This window comes from Theropithecus gelada, chromosome 4 (assembly GCF_003255815.1).
Source record: "Theropithecus gelada isolate Dixy chromosome 4, Tgel_1.0, whole genome shotgun sequence".
NCBI lineage: Eukaryota > Metazoa > Chordata > Mammalia > Primates > Cercopithecidae > Theropithecus > Theropithecus gelada.
The window spans coordinates 115328106-115354070 of NC_037671.1; the positions used below are offsets into that span (position 1 = coordinate 115328106).

At 42.6% G+C, this 25965-nt stretch overlaps 1 protein-coding gene across 11 annotated transcripts in view; it reads right to left on the minus strand.

Moving 5' to 3' along the window:
- MTHFD1L (methylenetetrahydrofolate dehydrogenase (NADP+ dependent) 1 like) overlaps window positions 1-25965 on the minus strand; it is a 233814-nt gene that overhangs the window by 193759 nt on the left and 14090 nt on the right. For 4 of the 11 annotated variants that reach the window (XR_003119016.1, XM_025382470.1, XM_025382472.1 and 1 more), the window contains exons 5-7: window positions 22748-22872; window positions 19921-20021; window positions 17720-17856 (exon numbers count right to left, since the gene is read on the minus strand). Coding sequence is in view for 10 of the 11 variants with exons in the window: in XM_025382470.1 (XP_025238255.1) it covers window positions 17720-17856; window positions 19921-20021; window positions 22748-22872 (363 nt within the window). In the remaining variant the exon portion in view is untranslated. Of the gene's footprint in view, window positions 1-5949; window positions 6113-17719; window positions 17860-19920; window positions 20022-22747; window positions 22873-25965 lie in introns of those variants that run through there. The other 7 variants (XM_025382469.1, XM_025382471.1, XM_025382474.1 and 4 more) reach the window with 4 other exon arrangements.

The following is a 25965-nucleotide window of genomic DNA, read 5'->3' on the forward strand; positions in this document are numbered from 1 at the left end:
CAGTGGGCTTGTTGGCCTGTATAATGGCACCATCACAATGAGACCCCTATAGAACTGTTACTATACCCATGGAAGGATTTTCAGGAGCTTGAGAAAGAATTTCACTTTCTCTGAGGCCCTGGTTAGTCTCTTGTCCAACCGTTCATTTTTTTGCCCTGAGAGAGTAGAAAGAATGCAACCACTCCAACAAAATGCATTGATCGTGTCCATCCTATTTGCATTTTGATCATCCAGTACTGGAGGAACAAGTCTGGTAGGAAGTTGACATTAAGACAAAGTGGTAGGCAAAGAGGCTGGCTCTGACTTTAACCAAAGAATAGCTCCCCAAGCCCCACTGAGCAACTGATGATTTCAAACTGGATCCCTATGCGGAGCGAGGGGTGAATAGGAATATTAGACTTGCAGAAGAGAATAGCTACAATTGTACAGGTCAGCTAGGTGTTGTAAGTATTACCTCACTGAATATTCCAAATGAGTGAGATTGGTATTACTATGCTCATTTAACAGACAAGGAAACTGGGGCTCTCAGACACAAATAGCTCTACGGTATGTCCTGTGTCTCCTAGTGAATCCAGTCTTAGAGATCCTAGTGAACCTAGGCAGAAAGAGGGCGACTGACAGTCCCTTCCCCCACTGTCTTTCCTGTGGACTTTGTTGTCCTGCAACTAACCACAGAGTCTCTGGGGTCAAACAGACAGAGGGGCAGATTATGGAACACAAAAGCATCCCCACTGCCACTGCCCCCACCAAACCACCAAATAAACGTGCTGGAGACACCCTTATCCATTCTCAGCTTACAGGCTGATCATTATAGATCCTGTGGAAGAACCAGGACAGCTCCTCAGACTGAGGACGATCAACACTATTTGGGCAAAAGGGTACATCAGCTGATGCCTTTTAGAAATCTTGGGACAAGAGATGATAGTGGGAGCAAACCTTTGACAGTCCTACCTGGTTTATGAACAGAAAAGCCAAGATCAAGGGCAGATCCAAGTCCCCTGACAGAGGAGGAGCATGATAAAAATGTAAATGCATGTCTTTTCATAGAGCTGACAAAGCCAACTTTAAAAGTTAACACCTTGGAAATATTTGATCAATTTGACCATGTGAATAGTGAAGTGTATTAACATTCATTGATTATCCATTAATAAGCCAAACAGTATTCCCTGCTTTTCAGCTTCTGACTGTATGAATCTACTGTATTAATCACCTTAAAAAGAAAAGAGAAAGCCCTACTAAAACATTTGCCTAGGCCAGACATGTTGGCTCATGCCACCATGCTGGGTAATCCCAGCACTTTGGGAAGCCAGGGTGGGAAGACTGCTTGAGCCCAAAAGTTTGAGAACAGATTGGGCAACATAGGAAGGCCCTGTCTTTACAAAAATAAAATAAAATAGAAATCAGCCAGGTGTGGTGAGGCATGCCTGTGGTCCTAGTACTTCGGAGGTAGAGGTGGAAGGATCGCTTGAGCCCAGGAGGTCATGGCTGCAGTGAGCCGTGATCAAGCCGCTTCACTCCAGCCTGGATGACAGGGCAAGACCCTGTCTCAAAAACAAAACAAAACACATTTGCCTAAATAACCATTCTTCTGTGCCACAGGGCCAAGATACCACCAAACCTCACCAAGAACTTTGCAGCCAAATGAGAATCACTTGAACCTGGGAAGCGGAGGTTGCAGTGAGCCAAGATCGCACCACTGCACTCCAGCCTGGGCAATGGAGTGAGACTCTGTCTCAAAAAAAAGAATTGCGCAGCCAATATCACCAGCAATCTAGTCCCTTAAGCCACCATTGTGATGGTGCCATTATACAGGCCAGTAAGCCCACTGTGTGGGCCAGACCTCACCTATGTGAAAAACAGCTAGAGTTCCTGGTGATGGTATATTTAGGGAGAAAGAAGTGTTCTAGTAGAAAGAGGATTTTAAACATCTGTATAAAAAATTGTATTTCTTCATTTATATATAGTACTGTCAAAAATTCAACCACAGTAATCCTCAAGAGAAATGCAAATGTTTAAGCTTTGTCGCAGTTCTGCAGATAAGAAACACCATTTTGCTAGATTTTCAGGCAGAATAGCAGCAAAACCAGAACATGGTAAAACAACTGTAAAAAGGAGGTTAATATGAACACGGCTGAAATGTTCATTTTGGAGAAAGCCAAGGATCACAGGTTCACACAAGTCCCCTAAGAACAGTTAGTTTCCTACACGTGGTATCTTTGATACAACCTGTTCTTTTCATTACCTATAAATCTTGGAAATCTCATTCCAACTCCTCAACTCCATACCTACACACAACTCTAAAGTGGGATGTGCTCATCCGCAACTGGGGAACAGCTAATTCCACAGAGAAAACACAAAAATCTCCTCGCTTAGCAATGATTGCATCATAGATGTTAATTCTTTCTGGAAAGGAAAAGTGCTAGATGCTTAAATCAGTAAATACCACGCCGAGGACAAGGTAAGATTTTAATGAGCTAAAATTCAAGGAGAATTTTCGTCTCACTTGCTGTTCCTACTCTCCTCCTCCCAAATGGGAAAGACCCCGGCCAAAGCTTGGCTTAAAACTCTACCTCATAACAAAGTATTGCTTTTTCTGCCGAGAAGAGTGGAGCAGCTTAAAGCAAACCACCCCATTCCCCAGGCAGAGAACCGAATTTTAAAACAACAGCAAGACGCAGATACGCAGACACTTAACAGGGAGCGTGTGGGGGTGCAGCAGTTTAGATAACACGAAGATGAATTTTCTCAAAGTCATGAATTTTTAAGCTAGAGAGACAAGCATCTGAATATAAAGAGACGGGGGAAAGGGAGGACAGATGGAATTTGGAAAGTTATATAGAATATTGTAATTTTGTATTTAGCAAATAAAATGCATTAAAATGTTTTAAACTAAATACAGCCCTACCCTCTTGACTAGAAGACAGTATGTATCTTCTGCTATCAATGTGTTTTGAAACAGTTCATATCAATAAGAATCTCAGGTATGAGATCTGTATATACTTCAAAATCCAGAATGGGTAAAACAAAAGATATTTTCTAAAGAACTGTGGTTTATATCACTTGAGACCTATGACAACTGTTTCTATGTCCTTCAAACATTACCAACAAAGTTCAGAAAACCAAGTTCAATTCCTCATGAGGGTCAGTTGAATAAAAAAGAAAGAAAACAATGTTCAAAATGATGGACATTACTTTTAAAAATTAACAGGTAGGCGCTTTGTCCAGCAATGATGTGCTTCTAAAATTACAACTGAAGACATTGGCATTCTCGACTAGTGCCTGAGTGACGGCTGGTCAATGGTCAGACACAGAGAACAGAGCAGGGTGTGGAGGGCAAGCGAGGGGCTCTACCACGCCGAGGTGGTCCCTTGCTTGATTTTCACTCTAATGAACTGGGACATACTGTAGTTTGTGTGCGCCCAGTTAAGTGGATTTATGGGTTACATTACGCTCCACTGTAGATTCTTCACAAGACTTTATGTAATTAGTTATTTATTTTTGGAGACGGGGTCTCACTCTGTCCTCTAGGCTGGAATGCAGTGGCATGATCTCAGCTCACTGCAGCCTTGACTCCTGGGCTTAAGCGATCCTCCCACCTCAGCCTCCAAGTAGCTGGGGCTATAAATGTGCTCCACCATGCCTGGTTCATTTTGTTTTTTAAATGTTTTTTGTAGAGACAGGGTTTCACCATGTTGTCCAGGCTGGTCTTGAATTCCTGGGCTCAAGTGATCCCGGCCTGGGGCTTCCAAAGTGCTGGGATTACAGGCGTGAGCCACTGTGCCTGGCATACAGTACTTTATGATCAGACAGGGCATGTCCATGAAAATCTTAGGTAGCAAGGGGACTCCTAGACTACCTTGTGGCAAAGTTTCTATAAAGAGTTAGAAGTCAGTTTTCTAAGAAAAACATCACTTTTATCAGATGTCAAAATGTGTGCACTTTTTCTTTTTCTTTTTTTTTTTTTTTGAGACAGAGTCTTCGCTCTGTTGCCCAGGCTGGAGTACAGTGGCACGATCTCGGTTCACTGCAAGCTTCGCCTCCCGGGTTCACGCTATTGTCCTGCCTCAGCCTCCCGAGCAACTGGGACTACAGGTGCCTGTCACCACGCCCGGCTAATTTTTTGTATTTTTAGTAGAGACGGGGTTTCACCATGTTAGCCAGGATGGTCTCGATCTCCTGACCTCGTGATCAGCCAGCCTCAGCCCCGCAAAGTGCTGGGATTACAGGCGTGAGCCACTGCACCCAGCCACACTTTTTCTTAATATAGAAAAGAAGCTATCAGGTTGGGCTACAGTGTGTGGCTCACACAGTCAGATGTGTTTTAGGAAGATTCCTCTGGAAGCTGGATTGAGAATGCCTTAGAGGAGGTAGGAAGAAAAGCAAGATACTGAGGAGGCATCTGCAGGAAGCTAGGTGCCCAGGTCTGGAACTGAGAATGGCCTGGGAGCATGAGGATGCGGGTCGGGACACACAGCATTTAGGTGATGGTTAAAACCAGAAGTGTGGATTCCCCAAGGGAAACTGGCAGAATGGGAAGGAAAATGGGTTAACAGACATCCTTGGGGAGCACTAATCTTCAATGGTTAGAGATAAGGAACACATGATGGAGACCATCATGTCCCGGTGGCCCAGGAGCTAGGAAGGGGCATTTTCATTCAGGCCAAGGGAAAAGGGTGTGGACAACAGGTTGATATGACGGCCGTGGTCAAGCAGGATTAACGCAAAAAATATACTTTTGGCAATTAGGCATCACTGGTGACTTTGCTACAGAAATGGGCATTAGGAACCATGCCTGATACAGTCCTGCCATTTCTGTAGAGTGTGTTGCCTGCAAATGGAGATTTCATTCAGGCAGACTGCCTGAGCATTCATGAGCAGATGCCCTGTTTATTCATTTATGTATATACACAAAATATCTAAATATATAATATGTTATAATATATAGTATATATAATATAACATATTATATAGTGTGTGTGTGTGTGTGTATATATATATATATTTTTTTTTTTTTGAGATGGACTCTCACTCTATGGCCCAGGCTGGAGTGCCGTGGCACAATCTCAGCTCAATACAACCTCCACCTCCCGGGTTCAACGATTCTCCTGTCTCAGCCTCCTGAGTAGCTGGGATTATAGGCGCCCACCACCACACCCGGATACTTTTTGTATTTTTAGTAGAGATGGGGTTTCCCCATGTTGGTCAGGCTGGTCTCAAACTCTTGACCTCGTGATCTGCCTGCCTCGGCCTCCCAAAGTGCTGGGATTACAGGCGTGAGCCACCATACCCAGCCTATTCATTAATTTTTTAAACTCTAAATGTCTAACTTTGTATTTGAAATTAAATGAACATTGATCATAAGATTATTGCTTCGAAGCTATGAATCCATATCCACCTTTCTCTGCAGTATTAAGCATACCATTAAATAGGAATGTTAAAATAATAGTATAACTACTCTAAACTAAGAACGTCAAACCATCTTCATTTAGATGTTGTCATACTTTGGCAAGATAAGGGGATGACAATTGCAGCAAAAGGTATTTTACCCACTTCATGTCCACCCAGTGATCTCATCCTGGGAGAATTTTTTTCCTTTCAGGAATTGGGTGTATTTCTTTTATTTCTGTGATTAGTAGAACAAATTATTGGCTTTTAAAATTTTAAGACATTTCTTATGATTATTTCATAAATCAAAATGAGTACAAGCCAAATGGACATCTGGGAATTGGGAGTACAGCATTTATCTGCCAAATTTTTTCCCTAAAAAATAATAAGTGACCTTCCTTTTTCTAAATGTTCCTAAGTTCACCTCTAACTTCACCATTCAACCTAATTTACTGCTCAACATATGAGAAGAAAATATCAAAGATACTTAGTTGTGTCCAAAATGCTGGAAAAGACAATTCTTCTGGAAGTAAGCTTCACACTTAAAAAAGTCATGACAGATGATAAAAGGAAAACTGAAACACCATTCTGGGAATGGATATACTTTAATGACTCATCAAAAATAATTCCCTTCTACAGGAGAATCACTTGAACCCAGGAAGCAGAGCTTGCAGTGAGCTGAGATCGTACCACTGCACTCCAGCCTGGCGACAGAGCAAGACTCCGTCTCAAAAAGAAAATAATAATAATAATTCTCTTCCCTATACTTTAGGAAAAACAAAATTCAAAAGTGGGGCCAAGAGAGAGAATGTGTGTGTAGATGGGGGGTGGTAATAGGGAGTTTCCTTCACATGACAAAGACTTAGAACCAAAATACCTTATTTTGGTTCCTTTAGTACAAAAACTAAGGAAATGCTCAAGTTGCAGTTCCCAGGGCAACATCAGGCAAGCCAGGCTCCTAGAAGAACAGCAGCCCCAAGGATTCATGCCCGAGCCGCCAGCCACAAACTTTCATCCATACAGCGTCTTCACATTCATGCAAACTGCCGTTGCCGGGGCAAATTCTGCTTTGCATTTCCTGACATTTATGCTTTTCAGTTCTGAGTCTCACATTGCACATCAACAGATTTCTGCATTCCATTTCCTTTCAGAAACTCTCCGGGCCTCTGCTGCCTCCTTTGAAAAGTGAGGAATTGAGGTGCAGTGGGAGAACACCATGGGTGGAGTTCCTGCCACCTGCATTCAAGTCCAGACACTGCTCCTTGCCAGCGACAATCAGGGTCAAGGCTCTCTGGTGAGCATAATGTCCAGTTTGCAGGGTTGCCAGGTGAGTGCGAGGCATATATGAAAAAGCCGTGAAAAGGAAATCTCCACACAATTATAAGGTGCTTCATTGTTACAGGTTATGTTTAAGACGTTCCCATTTAAAGATTCTAATACTGGCCAGGCGCGGTGGCTCATGCCTGTAATCCCAGCACTTTGGGAGGCCGAGGTGGGCAGATCACCTGAGGTCAGGAGTTTGAGACCAGCCTGACCAACATGGAGAAACCCTGCCCCTACTAAAAATACAAAATTAGCTGGGTGTGGTGGCACATGCCTGTAATCCCAGCTACTCAGGAGGCTGAGGCAGGAGAATCACTTGAACCCGGGAGGCGGAGATTGTGGTGAGCTGAGATCATGCCATTGCGCTCCAGCTTGGGCAAGAAAAGCAAAACTCCGTCTCAAAAAAAAAAAAAAAAAAATCGAATTCCACGTCCTTAAAAAGCATTCACATTGGAGAAGGGGTGGAAAAGAAAGCCAGACACTGCTGATGGTGCAGAAAAGCAGATGGGAGATGACCCACCGCCAGTGGGCTGAAGGCGATGCTTCCCGCCTGTTCTCTGCAGGACACAGGCCTGCGGCCCTTCTTCCAGAATTGGGGTAGGCTCTCTTTTGTGCAGTCTACACCTCCCTTCCCCATCTGGCCCCTGATGACCACAAAGACTTATTTGTGGTTGGCCACAGGTGACTGCAAAGTAACAAAGATAGAGGCTGAAACTTACCCCACAGCTAAGAAGTGAGTTAAAGCTCCAGATGAAGTTTCCCACAGAAAAATCGGAAAGGAGGTCTATATGACTCCACTGCAGTGGAACTGGCTTCGCAATCCCATGACCCTAACTCCATTTACACTATTATCTCTATGAGAAAATACATTCCATGTTCAGACCAACCTTCAAACATTTAGAACACAATCCACTGAGACTGAAATTAGAGTATTTTGCCTATAAGGTATGGGAAGGGCATCATAAAAGGGAGGTACTTTTGGGAAAAGTGGAGATAGATGGTGTTTTAATTGTATTTTTACTCAAATATTTGGCATAAGAACAGTACATCATTTCTTCTCAATTTCAGTTTCTCAGCTTAAATTCTGAACCACCTAAGACCAGTCTATTAATTACACGACCCACTCCCACCACCCTTGTTTTTTTGTTTTTCTTTCTGTTTTTGTTTTTTGAGACGGAGTCTCACTTTGTTGCCCAGGCTGGAGTGCAGTGACACGATCTCGGCTCACTGCAAGCTCCGCCTCATGGGTTCACGCCATTCTCCTGCCTCAGCCTCCTGAGTAGCAGGGACTACAGGTGCCCCCCACCACGCCTGGCTAATTTTGTTTTTGGTTTTGGTTTTTTTTTTTTTTTTTTTTAGCAGAGACAGGGTTTCACCGTGTTAGCCAAGATGGTCTCGATCTCCCAACCTCGTGATTCGCCTGTCTTGGCCTTCCAATGTGCTGGGATTATAGGCGTGAGCCACCACACCAGGCCACACAGCCCCTTCTTGGTCTTATGCCCATTACTTTGAATATATCGTCTCACAAATCCTTCTCTCAGCACTGCTAAGTATAATGGCCTGATTTTTTTTTGACTTTCCAAAAAGTTCTATTCACCTTCTTCCCTGGTATTAATAAACAGAGCAATGATCAGACAGAAGCAAGAGGGGAAAGTGGGGAGCTGACCCCCTAAATCTGTCAAACAAAGCTCAGGGGCCGACACTATCCAGTGCACTTAATTCCACACTTCTGATGACCTGGGTTACTGGTGACCTCAGTCACTCACTGAGCACGAGGCTGTGATGCCCAGGAGGGTCCAGTGCTTTTTTTCTCCATCTCACCCACAGCAGGCAGGGGAGGGAATGAACTCGCATAACTGAGGCTGTCTTGTGTGCTCACCCCTGCCCTTTCCAAAGGTGCTCACCATCCCCTCTGAAAGGGGAGCCTGGATAGCTGGTGATGAGCCCCAGGCCTCAAGGAGGGGACAGCATTCAGTCTACTTCAGCTCAACTCTCTTAACAAGCATGGCTCTGGAATTACAAACATCAAAATAAAATAAGAGTGAATTCAACACAAGCCGAGTGTCTAGGGTCTTGGTGTCTCTCATCTGAGGTGGCAGGTGATTTTTGGTTTTCGAGATTAGAGATTAGACTTTATGTGATGATCTAGAATAAGAGCTGCATGGGACAGTGTTAAAAATACAGGCTGTTGTGCCACCGCTACCATTTTTTAATCACATGATCTTTGCAAAGTCTCCTCTCTGAGCCTCAGTTTCCTCATCTGTAATATGGGGAGGATGACAGTCCTGCCTAACAGAATAAGTGTGAAGACCACTGAGATAACAGGAGTACAAGACAGTGCCTGGTTCAGAGTAGCCATTCTGTCAATTAACATTAGCTGTCATTACTGTCACAACAGCACATTCCTGCTTTCAGTGCATTCCATCCTGTTCAAAGGAGAATTGTCATGTAACTCACTAATCTAGTGCAGTTTAAAAGCTAGAGTTCCTCCCTTCTCCTGTTTGGAATAGACATTATTCTTTTTTTCAAAAAGTCATCCTTTCATATGTATAATACAAGTACATTTAGAATTTTCCAATTCACTTTTAAAAGCCGTTCATGAGCCATGCCATGCACTAAATTTAAACTAAAAAGAACTTTGTGATAGTTCAGCTTTGCTAAAAAAAAAAAAAAAACCTAGACACTTTGATCCTTCAAAGATGAAAAAGACCTATATTTTTTCCTTCTGTGAATACCAGGTTTGAGGATCTCTGTGCTCAGGAGGAGAGGGAGAAATGAGATCCTCTGAGAAAAACAAAATAAAACGCTTCTCTGATTTCTAGGTTATTTCTTCTGCATGCAGCTGAGGTTTACCTCATCTCCCAGCTGGAGACCATTTCAGCATTGTCCAGCTGTGCCCTAACCACAGGTTCAGAGGAGACTCCCGAGGGAGCAGGGCCCCACCCATACCTGCCCACCTCTTCCTTCCACACCGAGGGCACCACTCCACCTTGTAAACACCAAATGCAAAACCACGCCCACTTCAGACTGGTTTTGGCATCAGAGTGAAATCATCGAGGTCAGGAAGAGGTTATCTCCAAATCTAGACTCATTCCTGAGAGTGATACCAACAGTGTCATGCCCCTGCAGGGCCCAGGACGCTGGGTGTGGGGGTCTGCATTTGGGTGGAGGAAAGGCCGGGGGGGTTCCCTAGCCCTGCCCAAAGGCACTAGCTCCACTGCCTTGGCTTCCTGACATGTGACACTCCACAGCATATGGCTAATTTGGACAAATGCCCAGGTGTTCTTCCCCTCCCCACCTCTAGGGTCTCCGTGGAAATGCTCAACGCATCTCCAAGCCTGGAAAAGATGCTCAGAAACAGAACAGGAAATTTATTCTCAATTTTCAACTATACACCCCAATAGGCCTAAGTTACAAAGCTACCAAACACAGAAGTCTATTCTGGTTTCTGTGGAACCCTAAGAAGTTCAATTCTTCATGTTCAGGCTCCATGGAGATTTTATACCTAATTAGTGTCCATAAAATATCCTTCCGACTGGGCGCGGTGGCTCATGCCTATAATCCCGGCACTTTGGGAGGCCAAGGCAGGCGAATCACTAGGTCAGGAGATCAAGACCATCCTGGCCAACATGGTGAAACCCCGTCTCTACTAAAGATACAAAAATTAGCCAGGCATGGTGGCGTGCACCTGTAGTCCTAGCTACTCTGGAGGCTGAGGCAGGAGAATCATTTGGACCCAGGAGGCGGAGGCTGCAGTGAGCCAAGACTGCACCACTGCACTCTAGCTTGGGCAACAGAGCAAGACTCCGGCTCAAAAAAAAAAAAAAAAAAAAAAAAAAAAAAAGAATATCCTTCCATTTAGATAGACGGACAAAGAAAGGATCGATTTCTATTTGTGACTAACTGGATGTAACTATTCTTTAAAACTACAGAGCCTGAAAGTAATAACTGGCCCATCAGGCATCAGGGATCTCCAGCCAACATGTTTGGAAGTAGAGTGACTTCCGAGTAACAAGAGGCATGGGAAGGAAGAGGTCCACAGTTTTGGAGGAAGGGACTCTGTGATATCACTTAAAGTTGATAATAATCTACTGAGGATTGGAAGATGAGCCTGACTGGCCAAAGCTGGGCACCTGCTCTGGTGAGTCCCTCCTCTCTCTGGGACATTGTCTCCTTTGTCTCCTGGTAGTCTTGCTTTTGGTTTCACTCCCTTGGCCAATATTCTGCTGGGAGACCTCACAGACAGAGAGCTAGAGACACTTTCTCCTTCCCCTACCCACACAATGGAAGCATGTAATACCAGGCTTCCAGTGAGGGACCCTAAGTCACACTATTTTACTAGTTTATCTACTTATGATTTGAGTGATTTGCCCAATTGACCCACATTTGCCTAATGGGCCCATATATTTCTTTTCCTCCAGCCTGCACTCCAGGGAGTGCAGTGGTGCAATCTCAGCTCACTGCAATCTCGACCTCCCCAGGTTCAGGCGGTCATCCCACCTCAGCCTCCAAAGTATCTGGGACTACAGCTACCATGACTGGCTAAGTTTTGTACTTTTTGTAGAGATGGGGTTTCACCATGTTGCCAGGCTGGTCTCAAACTCCCGGGCTCAAGCAATCTGCCCGCCTCAGCGTCCCAAAGTGCTGGGATTACAGGCGTGAGCCACTGCACCCAGTCCCCATTAGTATTTAATTTCATTCCCACAACTGCCCCATAAAGTAGGAAGTATTATTATTATTATTTTTTTTTTTTTTGAGACAGAGTCTCGCTCTGTAGCCCAGGCTGGAGTGCAGTGGTGCGATCTCGGCTCACTGCAAGCTCCACCTCCCGGATTCACGCCATTCTCCTGCCTCAGCCTCCCGAGTAGCTGGGACTACAGGCGCCCGCCACCACGCCCGGCTAATTTTTTGCATTTTTAGTAGAGACGGGGTTTTACCGTGTTAGCCAGGATGGTCTCGATCTCCTGAGCTCATGATCCGCTCGCCTCGGCCTCCCAAAGTGCTGGGATTACAGGCGTGAGCCACCGCATCCAGCAATAGGGAGTATTACGATTGCCATTCTACACGAAGAAACAGGCTTAGAGCAGCAAAAGCTAAGGCTTGAGCCCAGAGCTGTGCGTCCCCAAAGCCTGCGCTTTACTGCTTAATGAGAACGCAAATGTTGTGCCCGACTGGAAACCTTCAAAGGCAGTTCTGAGTGGTTGCAGCAGGCTGCCTGGTAACCAGAAGGTCAGCCCACACCGCTAAGACTACCTGTAGTTTAAGAGATGGTAGATAGAACTCTAGTGTTACACAGTCATACCCGATGCCCAGACCTTTCACCCTCAGCTTTGGAACTCCCCAGCCAGATGTCCCACAGCAGGGATGTGTTGAGGGGACGGGCAGTCTTGTTCCATGTCAGGTATAAATAAGCACATCAGAAATGCTTGTCAAAGATAACGCCCTTCTACTTAGTAGCCATAATCCTAAGCTTGTTCTCTTCTTTTCTTAACTCTTTTACCATTGCCAACAAGGAGAAGAGACTATAATCTTAAAATGCACTTTTATTCTTGGTTCATTAAACTCGACAACAAAAATCCCCATCTGGGCTGGGCACAGCATCTCAGGCCTATAATTCCAGCACTTTGAGAGGGCCATGTGGGTGGATCACTTGGGATCAGGAGTTCGAGACCAGCCTGGCCAACATGGCGAAACTCCATGTCTACTAAAAATATAAAAATTAGCCAGGCATGGTGGTGCTCGCCTGTAATCCCAGCTACTCAGGTGGCTGAGGCATTAGAATCGCTTGAACCTGTGAGGCAGAGGTTGTAGTGAGCCAAGATCGCGCCACTGCACTCCAGCCTGGGTAACAGAGTGAGCCTCTATCTCAAGGGGGAAAAAAATCCCTATCTGTTGTTAAAATTTTTACTTTCAGTGTTTTTCACAGTGAAGCTTTTCCAAGGGTGTGCCAGGTGTGGACAAAGTCTGTCCCGATTGGGTGCCCCAGGACACTAACCCATGCCTAGGTAGCTTTTTGCACCACTGTGGCCTCCAGACAGCCATTGAGTGGTACAATCCACATATTACCATGGCTCCACATTACCACGACTCCAAGGAAGGCTAGAATTCCTACTCAGGAAATGAATGGCAAGGGTTTTCTGCCCCATACACTCTTCTTATAAAATTACAACACAAGAATAGTGACAATTCAAATGTCAGGCAGACACAGGGAGGCATATGGGTTATGGGGAGGTATGTGGCTAGTGAAAGACTAGCTGCTAACATGAAAGACACAGGCTGTCGTTTGTGGTGGGACAGGAGCCTGACATAGGCAGGTAGGCCAGGTAGAGGGGGGACAAGTATGGGGTGGGGCCATGAACATTTCTTCCCATGTTTTTGGCCACAAAGATGAAGCAATAATAACAATGAAAGTTGACCGCCTCTAACATTTGCAGTGGTGCCACTATAAATACCAAGGACTTAGGGGAAAAAAACGTGTGTGCAACATCAACTATGAAAGAGAACCTTCTGGTACATATGAAAACAAGAATGTTACCCAATGACTAGCTTCTCCAGAAAGTGAAGTCACTTAATCGTTCTCAAAGTTCGGATGAGATTCATCCCAAAGTACAGAGACAAGGTGATTTATTCCCGTAATAAAAAAGTACTTTGAAAAATGTCTTTGTTTTTCAAAAATACAGATACAACTAGCAAAAGTATCTGTGACAGCTGCGAAAACATTCAATTGCCAAGGAAGGTATTTTCTCTCTTCACCACAGCTGTTCAGTGCAGGGCAAGGTTTATTTTCCTCTTCCACTGAGCTTCCAAATCAAAATTTCTAGGCTCTCAGGAGCAAACTATTGCCCTTGAATTTTCTTGGATAGGCTGCCACCACGCGGTGACTGCTAAAAACGCACACAGGTTCAGGTTTCATTGCAAGGCTGCCTTCCTGAGCTGTCTTAACCCAAGCATTACATAAATTAGATCCACCTGCCATGCAAAGAGTCCAAATCCGCTGAGACACCTGGCTTCCCTGGCAGGATTACAATTTACTCCTCATTTCCATTCTCACTCTGCAACGTGAGGAACATGTATTTTTAGATCACGTTCTATAGTAACTGATTGTACTTAATGCATTCATTTAAAACTTCACTTTGCTTGAAATCTGTGAGCTGTACTGTCATTTTTAAAAATGAAAAACAATCATTTCAGACATAAAAATGGAAAACAATATCCTAACATACCTAGACAACACCTATTGCCCAGTTTAAGAAAAAAGGTGTGAAGGTGTCTAGGTTTTCTTTCCATCTATATCCACATCCTTGCTTCAATAAATGCTTTTCAGATTTGGTTTGCAGTTTGCATTATTTCTTTATATTTTTACTTCATTTGCATGGAATCCTAATATACATATATTAGGATTAAATAATTAATACATAATAATACAATATATATTATATATAATCCTAATATATATTAAACGGTGATCTAAATGTCCTGACCTAAATATATATATTGATTCTATATATGTATGAGGATTATATATAATACATAGTATATGCATGTATGTATTAGATTACATATATATATGCTGTGTTGCTTTCAGACATATATAAATGGTGTTATATGAAATACATCCTTCTGCAGATTGGGTCTTTGTTCACTGAACAGTGTTTTAAAAATTCTTCTGGCCTGGGCACGGTGGCTCATGCCTGTAATCTCAGCACTTTGGGAGGTCGAGGTGGGCGGATCACCTGGGGTCAGGAGTTCCAGACCAGCCTGGCCAACATGGGGAAACCCCGTCTCTACTAAAAATACAAAAATTAGCTGGGCATGGTGGCGCACACCTGTAGTCCCAGCTACTCAGGAGGCTGAGGCAGAAGAATCACTTGAACCCAAGAGACAGAGGTTGCAGTGAGCCGAGATCGTGCCACTGCACTCCAGCCTGGGGGATAGAGTGAGGCTTTATCTCAAACAAACAAACAAACAAAAAACAAAATAAAAAAACATGTTGCTATCTACAGCTCTAGTTTATTAATTTTCACTGCTTGTATATCATTCTGTTTTAGGAACATATGTCTATGCATACTCTACGTGCAACTATACGGATTTATCCATTCACGCTGATGGGCATTTAAGTCACTGTTTAAAGACTTGCTGCGGTGTACTTGGTTTTGCAAGTTGCCTGCTTGGCCCTCTTCCAAGTTGTACTTTCCTTCTTTCCCTTCCTTACTGTTCTAGAGCTTTTTGCTAGACTTTCCATCCTGCTCTGAAAATTGCCTCAGTCTCTCCTTCTATCTTATGGCCCTCAGTCCAATTCTTTCTTCTGAGGAGGCAAGAGCTGAAGTTGCTGCAGACCTGTACGGGTACACCAGCACGAACTCGGGATAACTTGAATAGCTGCCACCGGTAACATATTTGGTGCACGTGACTCTGATACACTCCCTAGTGGTCATCAAGCTCCAGAAGACGCTCAGGGAGGGATACCGTCCTCTCAATATTCAAGAGTCACCGTTCTACAGGGGACCTGTGGCCTGCCCATCAGTAAAGGCGAAATCCTGCCCCCGCCTCCCTTGCACCTGGCTGGATACTGCTTTCATCAACTCAGGGAGCCAACTCAGCCCTGACAGCAGAAAGGGGCCAAGACCCACAGAATCACCACCGCCCCTCTGTCTTAAACAAACAAACAAAACTTTTTGCACTGTAAACATGCTGCTCTGACCATTTGTAAACACACCTTTGTATATATATGGGCAAGTTTTGTCTATGATGTTTACATATATACTTTTTATTATTATTATTATTATATTTTGAGATGGAGTTTCGCTCTTGTTGCCCAGGCTGGAGTGCAATGGCGTGATCTCGGCTCACTGCAACCTCTGCCTCCCAGATTCAAGCGATTCTCCTGCCTCAGCCTCCCAAATAGCTGGGATTACACACATGCACCACCACATCTGGCTAATTTTGTATATTTAGTAGAGATGGGGTTTCTCCATGTTGATCAGGCTGGTCTTGAATCCCTGACCTCAGGTGGTCTGCACACCTCAGCCTCCCAAAGTGCTGGAATTACAGGGGTGAGCTACCGTGCCCATCCGTATGATATATATTTAGAGTAAAATTCCTGGGTCAAAGAGTAGCTGAAACTCCATTAAACTGCTTTCCAAAATGCCTATTTCAAATTTAAACTCCTGCCAGCAATATATGAATTCCCAGGGCTCCAGACATTTGTCAATATGTCTAACTGGCACTTTTTACCTACTGCCAATATGACTGGTGAGCAAAAACAGTAGGAAACCAGACAGCTTTTCACGTGTCTTTTAAACCTCAGATTCCTCATCTGTTAGTGGCCTGTCGTGTGTCCGTTTTTCTAACAGATTGTCTTTGTCTCACTGATTTGTAGGAATCTTTTATAAAATACTAATTGCTGGCTAAACGTTTGTTGTAAATATCTTCTACACTATAGCTGTCTTTTCACTTTTTTAAGAACTTCTTTTCAGAAAGAAAAACTTCGGGGTTTTTAAAAATTTGGATGTAGTCAGATTTATGTATCTTTTCTTTAGCAATCTGTGCTTTTGGGGTCTCTTAAGCTATCCTTCCAATGCCAACATCTTAAATGCATACGCCTGTATTTTTTTCTATAAATTTTACAGTTTTGCTTTCCACATTTAGGTATTTTAACATAGAAGTGATTTTTTTATATGTAGTATCAGGTTAGCAATCCTATGCTAGACTCATATACGTAACTAGTTAAGTCAGCATGATTTTGAATAGTTAATGTTTTAGTTTTTTGTTTGTTTGGTTTTTCTTTTTTTTTTTTGAGACAGAGTCTCACTCTGCTACCCAGGCTGGAGTGCAGTGGCACGATCGCAGCTCACTGCAACCCCTGCCTCCTGGGTTCAAGCGATTCTCCTGCCTCAGCTTCCTGAGTAGCTGGGATTACAAGCTTGCACTGACACGCCTGGCCAATTTTTTTGTATTTTTAGTAGATATGGTGTTTCACCATATTGGCCAGGCTGGTCTGAAACTCCTGAGCTCAAGTGATTCGACCAACTCAGCCTCCCAAAGTGCTGGGATTACAGGCATGAGCCACCACGCCCGGCCTTTAATCGTTAATCTTTTCCCCATTGATCTGCAGTACCTGCTCTCAAGCTTCCATATATGCATAAATTTCCACTTTCTTCTGTTCTGATAGTCTGTTTGTCTACCATATTATCCTAATTACTGTAAGTGCTTAGTAATTCACACCATGTGGTTGGGAATGTCTCCCACCTAGTTTTTCCACAAAATTGTCTTGACTCTCTCTGTCCTTTATGCTTCCATCTGGATTTCAGAATCAGATTGTCAAATTCTACAAAAAATATGTCAGGAGTTTATAATCTGCAGACAATTAATATCTTTAAGACATTGCATCTTCTCCATGAAGATGATACTTCTGCTTTTATATAGGTCTTCTTAATAATTTTCATCAAAATTATAATTACTTTCAAAAGGTCATAATGAATACTAGATTTACCAAATGACTGTTCTGTACTTACTATGGTGAGAATTTAGTTTTTAATCATAATGTGGTGAATTACAGTGATAGATTTTCTCATGTTCAATCACCTGGGAATCCTAAAAGAAACCTAACTTGTGCTGTATTTGGTGTTCTCAGATTTCGCTCATGATTATTTCATTTATATTCACAGCTGAAACTGGCCTGTTAATTTTCCTTTAGCATCTTGTCCTTGTTTGGTTTTGGCACTCATAAAGTCTGTTAGGCCATGTTCCTTCTTTTTCCATTTGCTAGAGAAAAGGATTGTATTAGAATGATCTGTTCTTTGTTTGATAGAGCTCATTTGTAAAACCACCTGTTGCCTTTTCTTGTTTGTTTGTTTGGTGAGTAGATTGATTCAATGTCTTTAATGGATATGGGTCTATTCAATTTCCTTCCTCTAACTTCTTGAATTAAGTGCTTAGCTTAGACATTTCTAGACTTTCTTCTGTTCTAACATAAGCCTTCAAGATGATATGTTTCCAACATGAAATTTACCTTCCTTTGAAGCTGGGGTGTTTTCCACTGGGAACTCATTGTCATGGACCCTTTTCTCTGGAACAGGCATTGTAGAGCAGCTTCCAAAGACCCATGGGCCCCTACTACCAAAATCTTCTTTCCATCTAGGTTGACACCTACTAACCAAATGAAAATTCGATATTATACTCAAAACTTCAGATCTTTCCTTTCAAAACTTTAACTTGAAAAAAAAACCCTTTTAGGCTAGGTGCAGTGGCTCACGCCTATAATTTTAGCACTTTGGGAGGCTGAGACAGGCAGATCACTCCAGGTTAGGAGTTCAAGACCAGCCTGGCCAACATGGTAAAACTCTGTCTCCACTAAAAACACGAAAAATTAGCTGGGCATCGTGGCACATGCCTGTAATCCCAGCTTCTTGGAAGGCTGAGGCAGGACAATCACTGGAATCCGGGAGGTGGAGGTTTCAGTGAGCCAAGAGGGTGCCACTGCACTCCAGCCTGGGCAATAGAGCAAGACTGTCTCAAAAAACCCTTTTAAAACTTGACCTTTTTCAGCACCAACCTACAATGACAATGAACTAGGAGTGGGGTGTTATAATCAGCAAAAATTATCTATTCAAACCCTTCTGGTTCCAATTCCTATTCTTTCCGCAATATATAACTATAATTTACCAGCCTAATTTACTCTTTTCTTTGAGTACTTTCTGATGAAGTGGTTCAGAATCTTCATCTTGATCATCCATGTAATGAAAAAGCACTTTATATATGGATTATTTCATAGATTTGAGCTTAATATTACTGCCCAAAGGGCATATATATCCTGAATGTTAGCTTTTAATAAAACTTTGCCATATATTTTTGAAATTCTTCTTTGATTGTTGCATGTTCAGGGGTAGGAAGGGGCATTTGCCTTGTTTCTATTCAAATTGGAGTAGAGAAAAATATTTAGTTAATTGAATTTTTTTTTTCCAGATAGGCTCTTGCTTGTTGCCCAGGATGGAATGCTGTGGTGTGATCACAGCTCATTGCAGCCTTGACCTCCCAGGCTCCAGCAATTCTCCTACCTCAGCCTCCCGGGTAGCTGGGACCACAGGCACATGCCACCACACCTGGCTAATTAAAAAAAAATTGTTTTTTTGTAGAGATGGAGTCTCCCTATGTTTCCCAAGCTAGTCTCAAACTCCTGGGCTCAAGCAGTCCTCCCACCTTGGTTCCACAAAGCACTGGGATTACAGCTGTAAGCCACTGCACCTGCCCAGTTAGTTGAATCTTTATGTTCTCAGCTAGAAAGCCCTTAAATATATAAATACTTGGTAGTAATTTACTCATTAAATTTAACGATGAAGAAAGAGAAAATATTAATTTCTATTTCATTGACATAAAAATGCCAAGTCAAGGGGACAACAATGGAAAGTAAGTCCTGACAACTGAAAAGCAAGCTGCTCACCAATAAATCCCAACCTAGGTTCCCGTGCCCTAAACTACATCTACTGGCTTCTTCATTTTTCTCTTTTTTTTTTTTGTTTTTTTGAGGCAGGGTCTTGCTATGTCACCCAGGCTAGAGTGCATTGGTGCAAACATAGCTCACTGTAACCTCAAACTCCTGGGCTCAAGAGATCCTCCCACCTTAGCCTCCAGCATAGCTGGGACTACAGGTGCACATCACCATACCCAGCTAATTTTTAAATTTTTTGTAGAGATAAGGTCTCACTATGTTTGTCCAGGCTGGTCTCGACCTGCCCTGAAGTGATTCTCTCACCTTGGCCTTGCCTAGCACTGAGATTATAGGCATGAGCCACTGTGCCTGGCCTCATTGAAGCCTTCAATGTAAGTCTTATCTAAGCCTACACATTGACAGATTTAGTAAGCTGCAACTGGAAGCATATTTTACTGTGGTTATTTTGAACTGTTTCACGAGAGAAACTGAGCATGTTTAAAACAGGGCTAATCATTTATCTCAACTAATTTTTCTTTTAATTTATAAGATAGTCTTACTAGAAAAAGTTTCTAGGTATTCATCTGTATCTCCCAAAAGATGAGAAAAATAAAGTCAAAGTGAAATAGCACTTCTATGTTCAATTAGAATCTTCTAGAAACATCTTAAAAGGATATCAGAATAATAATTTAAAAAATTTAATTCTTCCCCAAACAAATCCTTATTTAAAAAAATGTGAATACCAATAAATAGAAAACAGCAGCATTTCTCAAGGAGCATCCTACCTGATTTTTCAAGAAGTTCAATTACAGCTTTGGCAACAGGTGAAACAAAACATTCATGGGCATCCCCTCGTACCAGCTTCCCCAGGTTTATGTCTGTTACTCTAAATCAGAAAATAAGGGACTAGGTTAAGTCAAAGTCCAGTCAAAAAAATCACTCACATGTAATGTACATATATTAACCCCAAATAACATTCAAGTCAATGTTTGATAGAATACATAAAAATGAATTAAAGACGGCCAGGCATGGTGGCTCACGCCTGTAACACCAGCACTTTGGGAGGCTGAGGCAGGTGGATCACATGAGGTCAGGAGTTCGAGACTAGCCTGACCAACATGGCGAAACCTCGACTCTATTAAAAATACAAAAATTAGCTGGGCGTGATGGTACGTGCCTGTAATCCCAGCTACTAGGGGACTGAGGCAGGAGGATCACTTCAACCTGGGAGGCAGAGGTTGCAGTGAGCCGAGATCATGCCACTGCACTCCAGCCTGGGCAACAGAGCGAGACTCCATCTCAAAAAAAAAAAACATAAAAAATGAATTAAAGAGAAAGCAGGCAATAAAGGTCATTCATTTTCTAAGGTAGTACCTTAGAACACTTCACCCTGGCCCTGACCTTGGGTGTCCTGGTTCTGCCAATATACCAGGACACAGCCTAAGGCCATACAGGGCTTCACTTTACAACTCCAGGGAGCTCCTTTCAACGGACCCCAATGGACTAGCATCCCTAGAGTTACACAACAGCATGGTCCTGCCGTTCACTCAAAACCCAGAACCAATCCTATAAATCTGGAGTGACCCAGTAAGACCTGGGATTGAGGCATAGGTCTGATTTCAACTTGATCTCAATATTTATCTCCTTGAGAAGTTGGGGTGGGAGGCGGTGGGAAAAATGAGAGACCACACATCTTCTGAAGGGTTCTGTGCCTTTCCCTATTCAAATGTAGGACAAAACATTCCACAACTATCTAGCCTAAACTGAGCACATCAATCCCAGTTAGTAACAGAATGGAGACATTTAGAACCATTTTCATAGTTGTCTCCTTTTACTCTCTGTTGTTGTTGTTTGGTTGGTTGGTTGTTTCCTGGCTGGGCCTCAGCATGAATTCCTCTCCTTTTATGAAAGACTTGAAACTATGTCCTGGGACCTTCAAGTTCTGAAAGTTTTCTCATTGATTAGGACTTCTTCTCCTTTTAAAGTTAGTCTACGACAGGACTGGAGATTGTTGTTGTTTTTTTAAAAAAAATATTTAATTGTTTACTTAAAAATAGAGACGAGGGGCCGGGCGCAGTGGCTCACGCCTGTAATCCCAGCACTTTGGGAGGCTGAGGCGGGTGGATCATGAGGTCAGGAGATTGAGACCATTCTGGCTTACACGGTGAAACCCCATCTCTACTAAAAACACAAAAAATTAGCCAGGTGTGGTGGCGGGCACCTGTAGTCCCAGCTACTCGGGAGGCTGAGGCCAGAGAATGCATGAACCTGGGAGGCGGAGCTTGCAGTGAGTCGAGATCGTGCCACTGCACTCCAGCCTGGGTGACAGAGCAAGGCTCTGACTCAGAAAAAAGAAAAATACAGACGAGGTCTCACTATGTTGCCCAGCTGGTCTTGACCTCCTGAGATCAAGTGATCCTCCTGCCTTGGCCTCCCAAAGTACTAGGATTATAGGTGTGAGCCACCCTGCCTGGCCAGGGCTGGAGGTGTTCGTGACACCTTTTCAGCCTGTGTTTGGGCCTACTCAAGTCACGATAAAAGGCTAGAATGGAAGATTGCTGGGTGTCTCAGGGAGGTGGCAGCCTCCCCATCCAGCCCCTGCAGGGTCTACTGGATCTGGAATCTAAGTTTATAAATCTGCTTACAACCTATAACCATAAACACATTGTGTTCTTTTTGGCCACAGTACAAAATACTTGCTATATTTCCATGGAGCAAAATGGGGTTTTTAATCCCCAGGAAGCATGCTTATCCCCCACTGGAAACGGCCGGTATCCTTTGTTCTATGAAGCTTATGTCACTCTATGACATGAATCACAGCCCAACATTACAGCACCCAATAGTTATGATGTTCCCCTCCAAATTTCAAATAAAACCTGTGTCATTAAGAAAAGTATTTATTTTGCTTTTCTCAACTGGCCTGGGACTAAGACAGAATATAGTACTGCTGGGGAATCCGGTTTCTAAGTTTTTTTCTCTGGTCTGGTAGAATTACCAAGGAAAAATCTATTAGAAGAGTAGAGCTGGCTAAAGATTGTATAAGTCAGACTGGAACTTATTAAATGAATCTGATAGCATAAGATTACATGGCACCGAAGCACTATAAAAGGGCTAATGTATTTTCCAAAATATATAACTTTTGCATGCAGAATTTTAAAAGCCTACAGATGGCCAGGCACAGTGGCTCACGCCTGTAATCCCAACATTTTGGGAGGCTGAGGCAGGTGGATCACGAGGTCAGGAGATTGAGACCATCCCGGCCAACATGGTGAACCCCATCTCAATAAAAATACAAAAATTAGCCAGGTGTGGTGGCGCATGCCTGTAATCCCAACTACTCAGGAGGCTGAGGCAGGAGAATCACTTGAACCCAGGAGGCGGAGTTTGTGGTGAGCCGAGATCACGCCACTGTGCTCTAGCCTGGGCAACAGAGTGAGACTTCGTCTCAAAAAAAAAAAAAAATCCTACAGACTCCTGAAATATTTAAAAGAATTTTTTTCATCTAATTACTGAGAGTTGAAATAAATAGGAGAAATTTAGAAAAATAAAAGCAGGCACAACAGAAAAAGTGATTTAGCCATAAAGGTGGATTATTTGATTTTATTTTCTTACCCATCCACATCTTTTTCTGGTTTCAAGGCATTGAGGATTTTGTTGCTAAACAAGTTCTCAGAGATCTGAAGGGCAAGGCCATGTACTCTGGTATCTTCATTAATCTTTAAGATTTCATCTATAATCTAAAGAAAAACAAAAAACCAAAATAAAAATAGTTTTGTGAAAATGAGACACAACAAAGGAAGCTTTATATAAAAAGTGGATTCATGAAAATGCATCTGTTAAAGTTTGCTGTTGTTGTTTTGCTCCTTGTTGAAGACTTGGTGTAAAGCATAATAAAAAGCCTATTTTTTTTCTTTTCATCACATGTATAAAGCTCAAAAAAAAAAAATTAAAAGGGTTGGCTGAATTTTTTTAGTGACTTCTCTGCCTTTCTATGGCTCTACTCTGTGCCAGAAAAAGACAAAACAGAACAAAACCAAAGCTCAACAGCTATTAACGTTTACATAGACAAAGGATACTTCTCTGTCAACAAGCATACTTTAAGCCAACACACTGCCAGTTTTCATGAAGGATAGGAAACATGAATCTGAAGCCTTCCAACCTGGCCCAGCTAAGCTTGTGTGCTTCAAACACAATGTGTTCAACACAGCTCACTAATCATGACGTCCAAGCGGTCACAGAGGCCCTCGGGTTATCTGGACCTCAATGACACATAAGAAGCCTTTCCAAAGGCTTGTGCTAGAAAAATTCTTAGCATGCACGGCTCCTTTTATGGGAAACACTAAAATAATTCACTATTTAGGAAAAAGACCAAGCTACATTTTGGGGAAGCTAATGAATGTCTGGGTGTGTTTCTAAATAAGCAATGCTTTGTCCTCTCTGTCTATTTCATGCCAGGAGATAAGATCCTGATTCATCTCACTTAACAAAAATATTTGCTCATAAGTGAGAAGATACTTATCTTTGCCTATAGATCTCACTCAGAGGCTCTGAGGAAGGGTTGGTTTACCTTTTTTTTTTTCATTGCCTAGCAAAAATCACTACCTGTTCAGGGGCAGGGGAAACCATTTGAGGTACAAAATCAGAAAGAAAGCTTTGTTTCATTCATTTGGCATTCTTTCATTCATTCAACAAATGGTTTGAGTACCTACTCTGTATCAGTTCTAAGTAAAGGAAATACAGCTATAAACAAAACTGTCCTCATGGATCTTATACTCTAGTGGAGAAGGGAAGTTCCTCCCTTCCAAATTGTAATAATAATAATAAAATCACTGGAAAGAATAAAGGATATGCAGAAAAATAAAGGTTCAGTGGGGTAAAAGGCTAACAGAGTAATGGGTGGAGGGGTGGTCAGAGGCCACAATATCCAAGCAGAGACCAGAATGAAGTGAGGAAACTATTGTCACCTGTACCAAGCATTTGGTAGAAGCAACAAATGTCAATACAAATCTTAATTAATACATTGAGGTACTTATTCTTTTTCAATATAATACCATACAAATTCACTCTATTAGAATTTTCCCAAAGAAAAACAGGGAATAAATGATTCCTTGTCAAAAAATAAGTCAAGGTGAAGGTGCTAAGAACACACATTGTGGAAAGAGAGATTCTTCAATAAATAGCGCTGGGAAAACTGGATATACACACACAGAAGAATGAAACTAGGCCCTCGTTGCTCACCTTCTACAAAAATCAACTTAAAATGAATTAAAGACTTAATATAAGCTCTCAAACAATAAAACTTCTAGAAGAAAACATAGAGGAAATGCTTCATGACATTGGTCTGGACAAAGTTTTTTTGGATAGGACCTCAACAAAATAGGCAATGAAAGCAAAAATACACAACTGGGATTAAATCAAACTGAAAACATTCATGGGAAAAGATGTGAACAGCCATCTCCCAAAGGACATACAAATGGCCTGCAGGTATATGACAAAACACTCAACACCACCAATTATCAGGGAAACGCAAATCAAAACCACAATGAGATATCAAGCTAGAATGGCTATTATCAAAAATCACAATAACAAATGCTGGCGAGGATATGTGGAAAGGGGAGCCCTTATACACTGTTGGTGGGAATGCAGATTAATACAGCCATTAGAGAAAATCGTATGAAGATTCCTCACAAAATTTAAAAAAAACTACCATATGACCCAGCCATTCCCACCACTAGGTATATATGCACGGGAACTGAAACGACTATGCTGAGAAGCCGTCTGCATGCCCGTGTTTATTACAGCACTATTCACAGTAGTCAAGAGATGGAACCAATCCAAGTACCCATTAATGGAGGACAAAGAAAGTGTGGTTTGTATACACAACGGAATATCATTCAACCATAAAAAGGAACGAAATCCTGTCATTTGTGGCAACATGAATGAACCTGGAGGACATAACATGAAATGAAATAAGCCAGGTGCAGAAAGGCAAATACCATAGGCTGTCACTTGCATGTGTAATCTAGGAAAGTTGATCTCATAGAAATAGAGAACAGAATGGAGGTTACCAGAGGCTGGAGAGGGATGGAGGAGGAGAAATGGGGAGAGGTTGGTCAATCAGTAGGTACAAAGTTACACTTAGATAGGAGGAATAAATTCTAGTGTTCTATTAATAGTAGGGTGACTATAGCTAATGACAATGTATTGTATATTTTAAGACAGCTAGAAAAGATCTTGAAAGCTATCACCACAAAGAAATGATAAAGGTTCTAGGTGATGAATGTAACTAACCTGATTTAATCATTATACAACATACCCAAGTACTGAAACATCACATGTACCCCTCACGCATGCACAATTATTATGTGTCAATTATAAACAACAACATTGAAAATCAAGGGCTATCAATACCAGTGGCAAGGCCAGATGAGGTGGCTCATGCCTGTAATCCCAGCGCTTTGGGAGGCCAGGGAGGGCAGATCACCTGAGGTCAGCAGCTCAAGAACAGCCTGGCCAACATAGTAAAACTCCGTCTCCACAAAAATGCAAAAATTAGCCAGGCATAATGGCAGGTGCCTGTAATCCCAGCTACTTTGGGAGGCTGAACGGGGAGGAGAATCACTTGAACATGGGAGGTGGAAGTTGCAGTGAGCGGAGATCGCGCCATTGTACTCCAGCCTGGGTGACAGACTGAGACTCCGTCTCAAAACAAACAAACAAACAACAACAGCAAAACAAACCAGTGGCAAAACAACCTAAAGAAAGCAAATTGCAGCTGGGCGCGGCGGCTCACGCCTGTAATCCCAGCACTTTGAGAGGCAGAGGCAGGC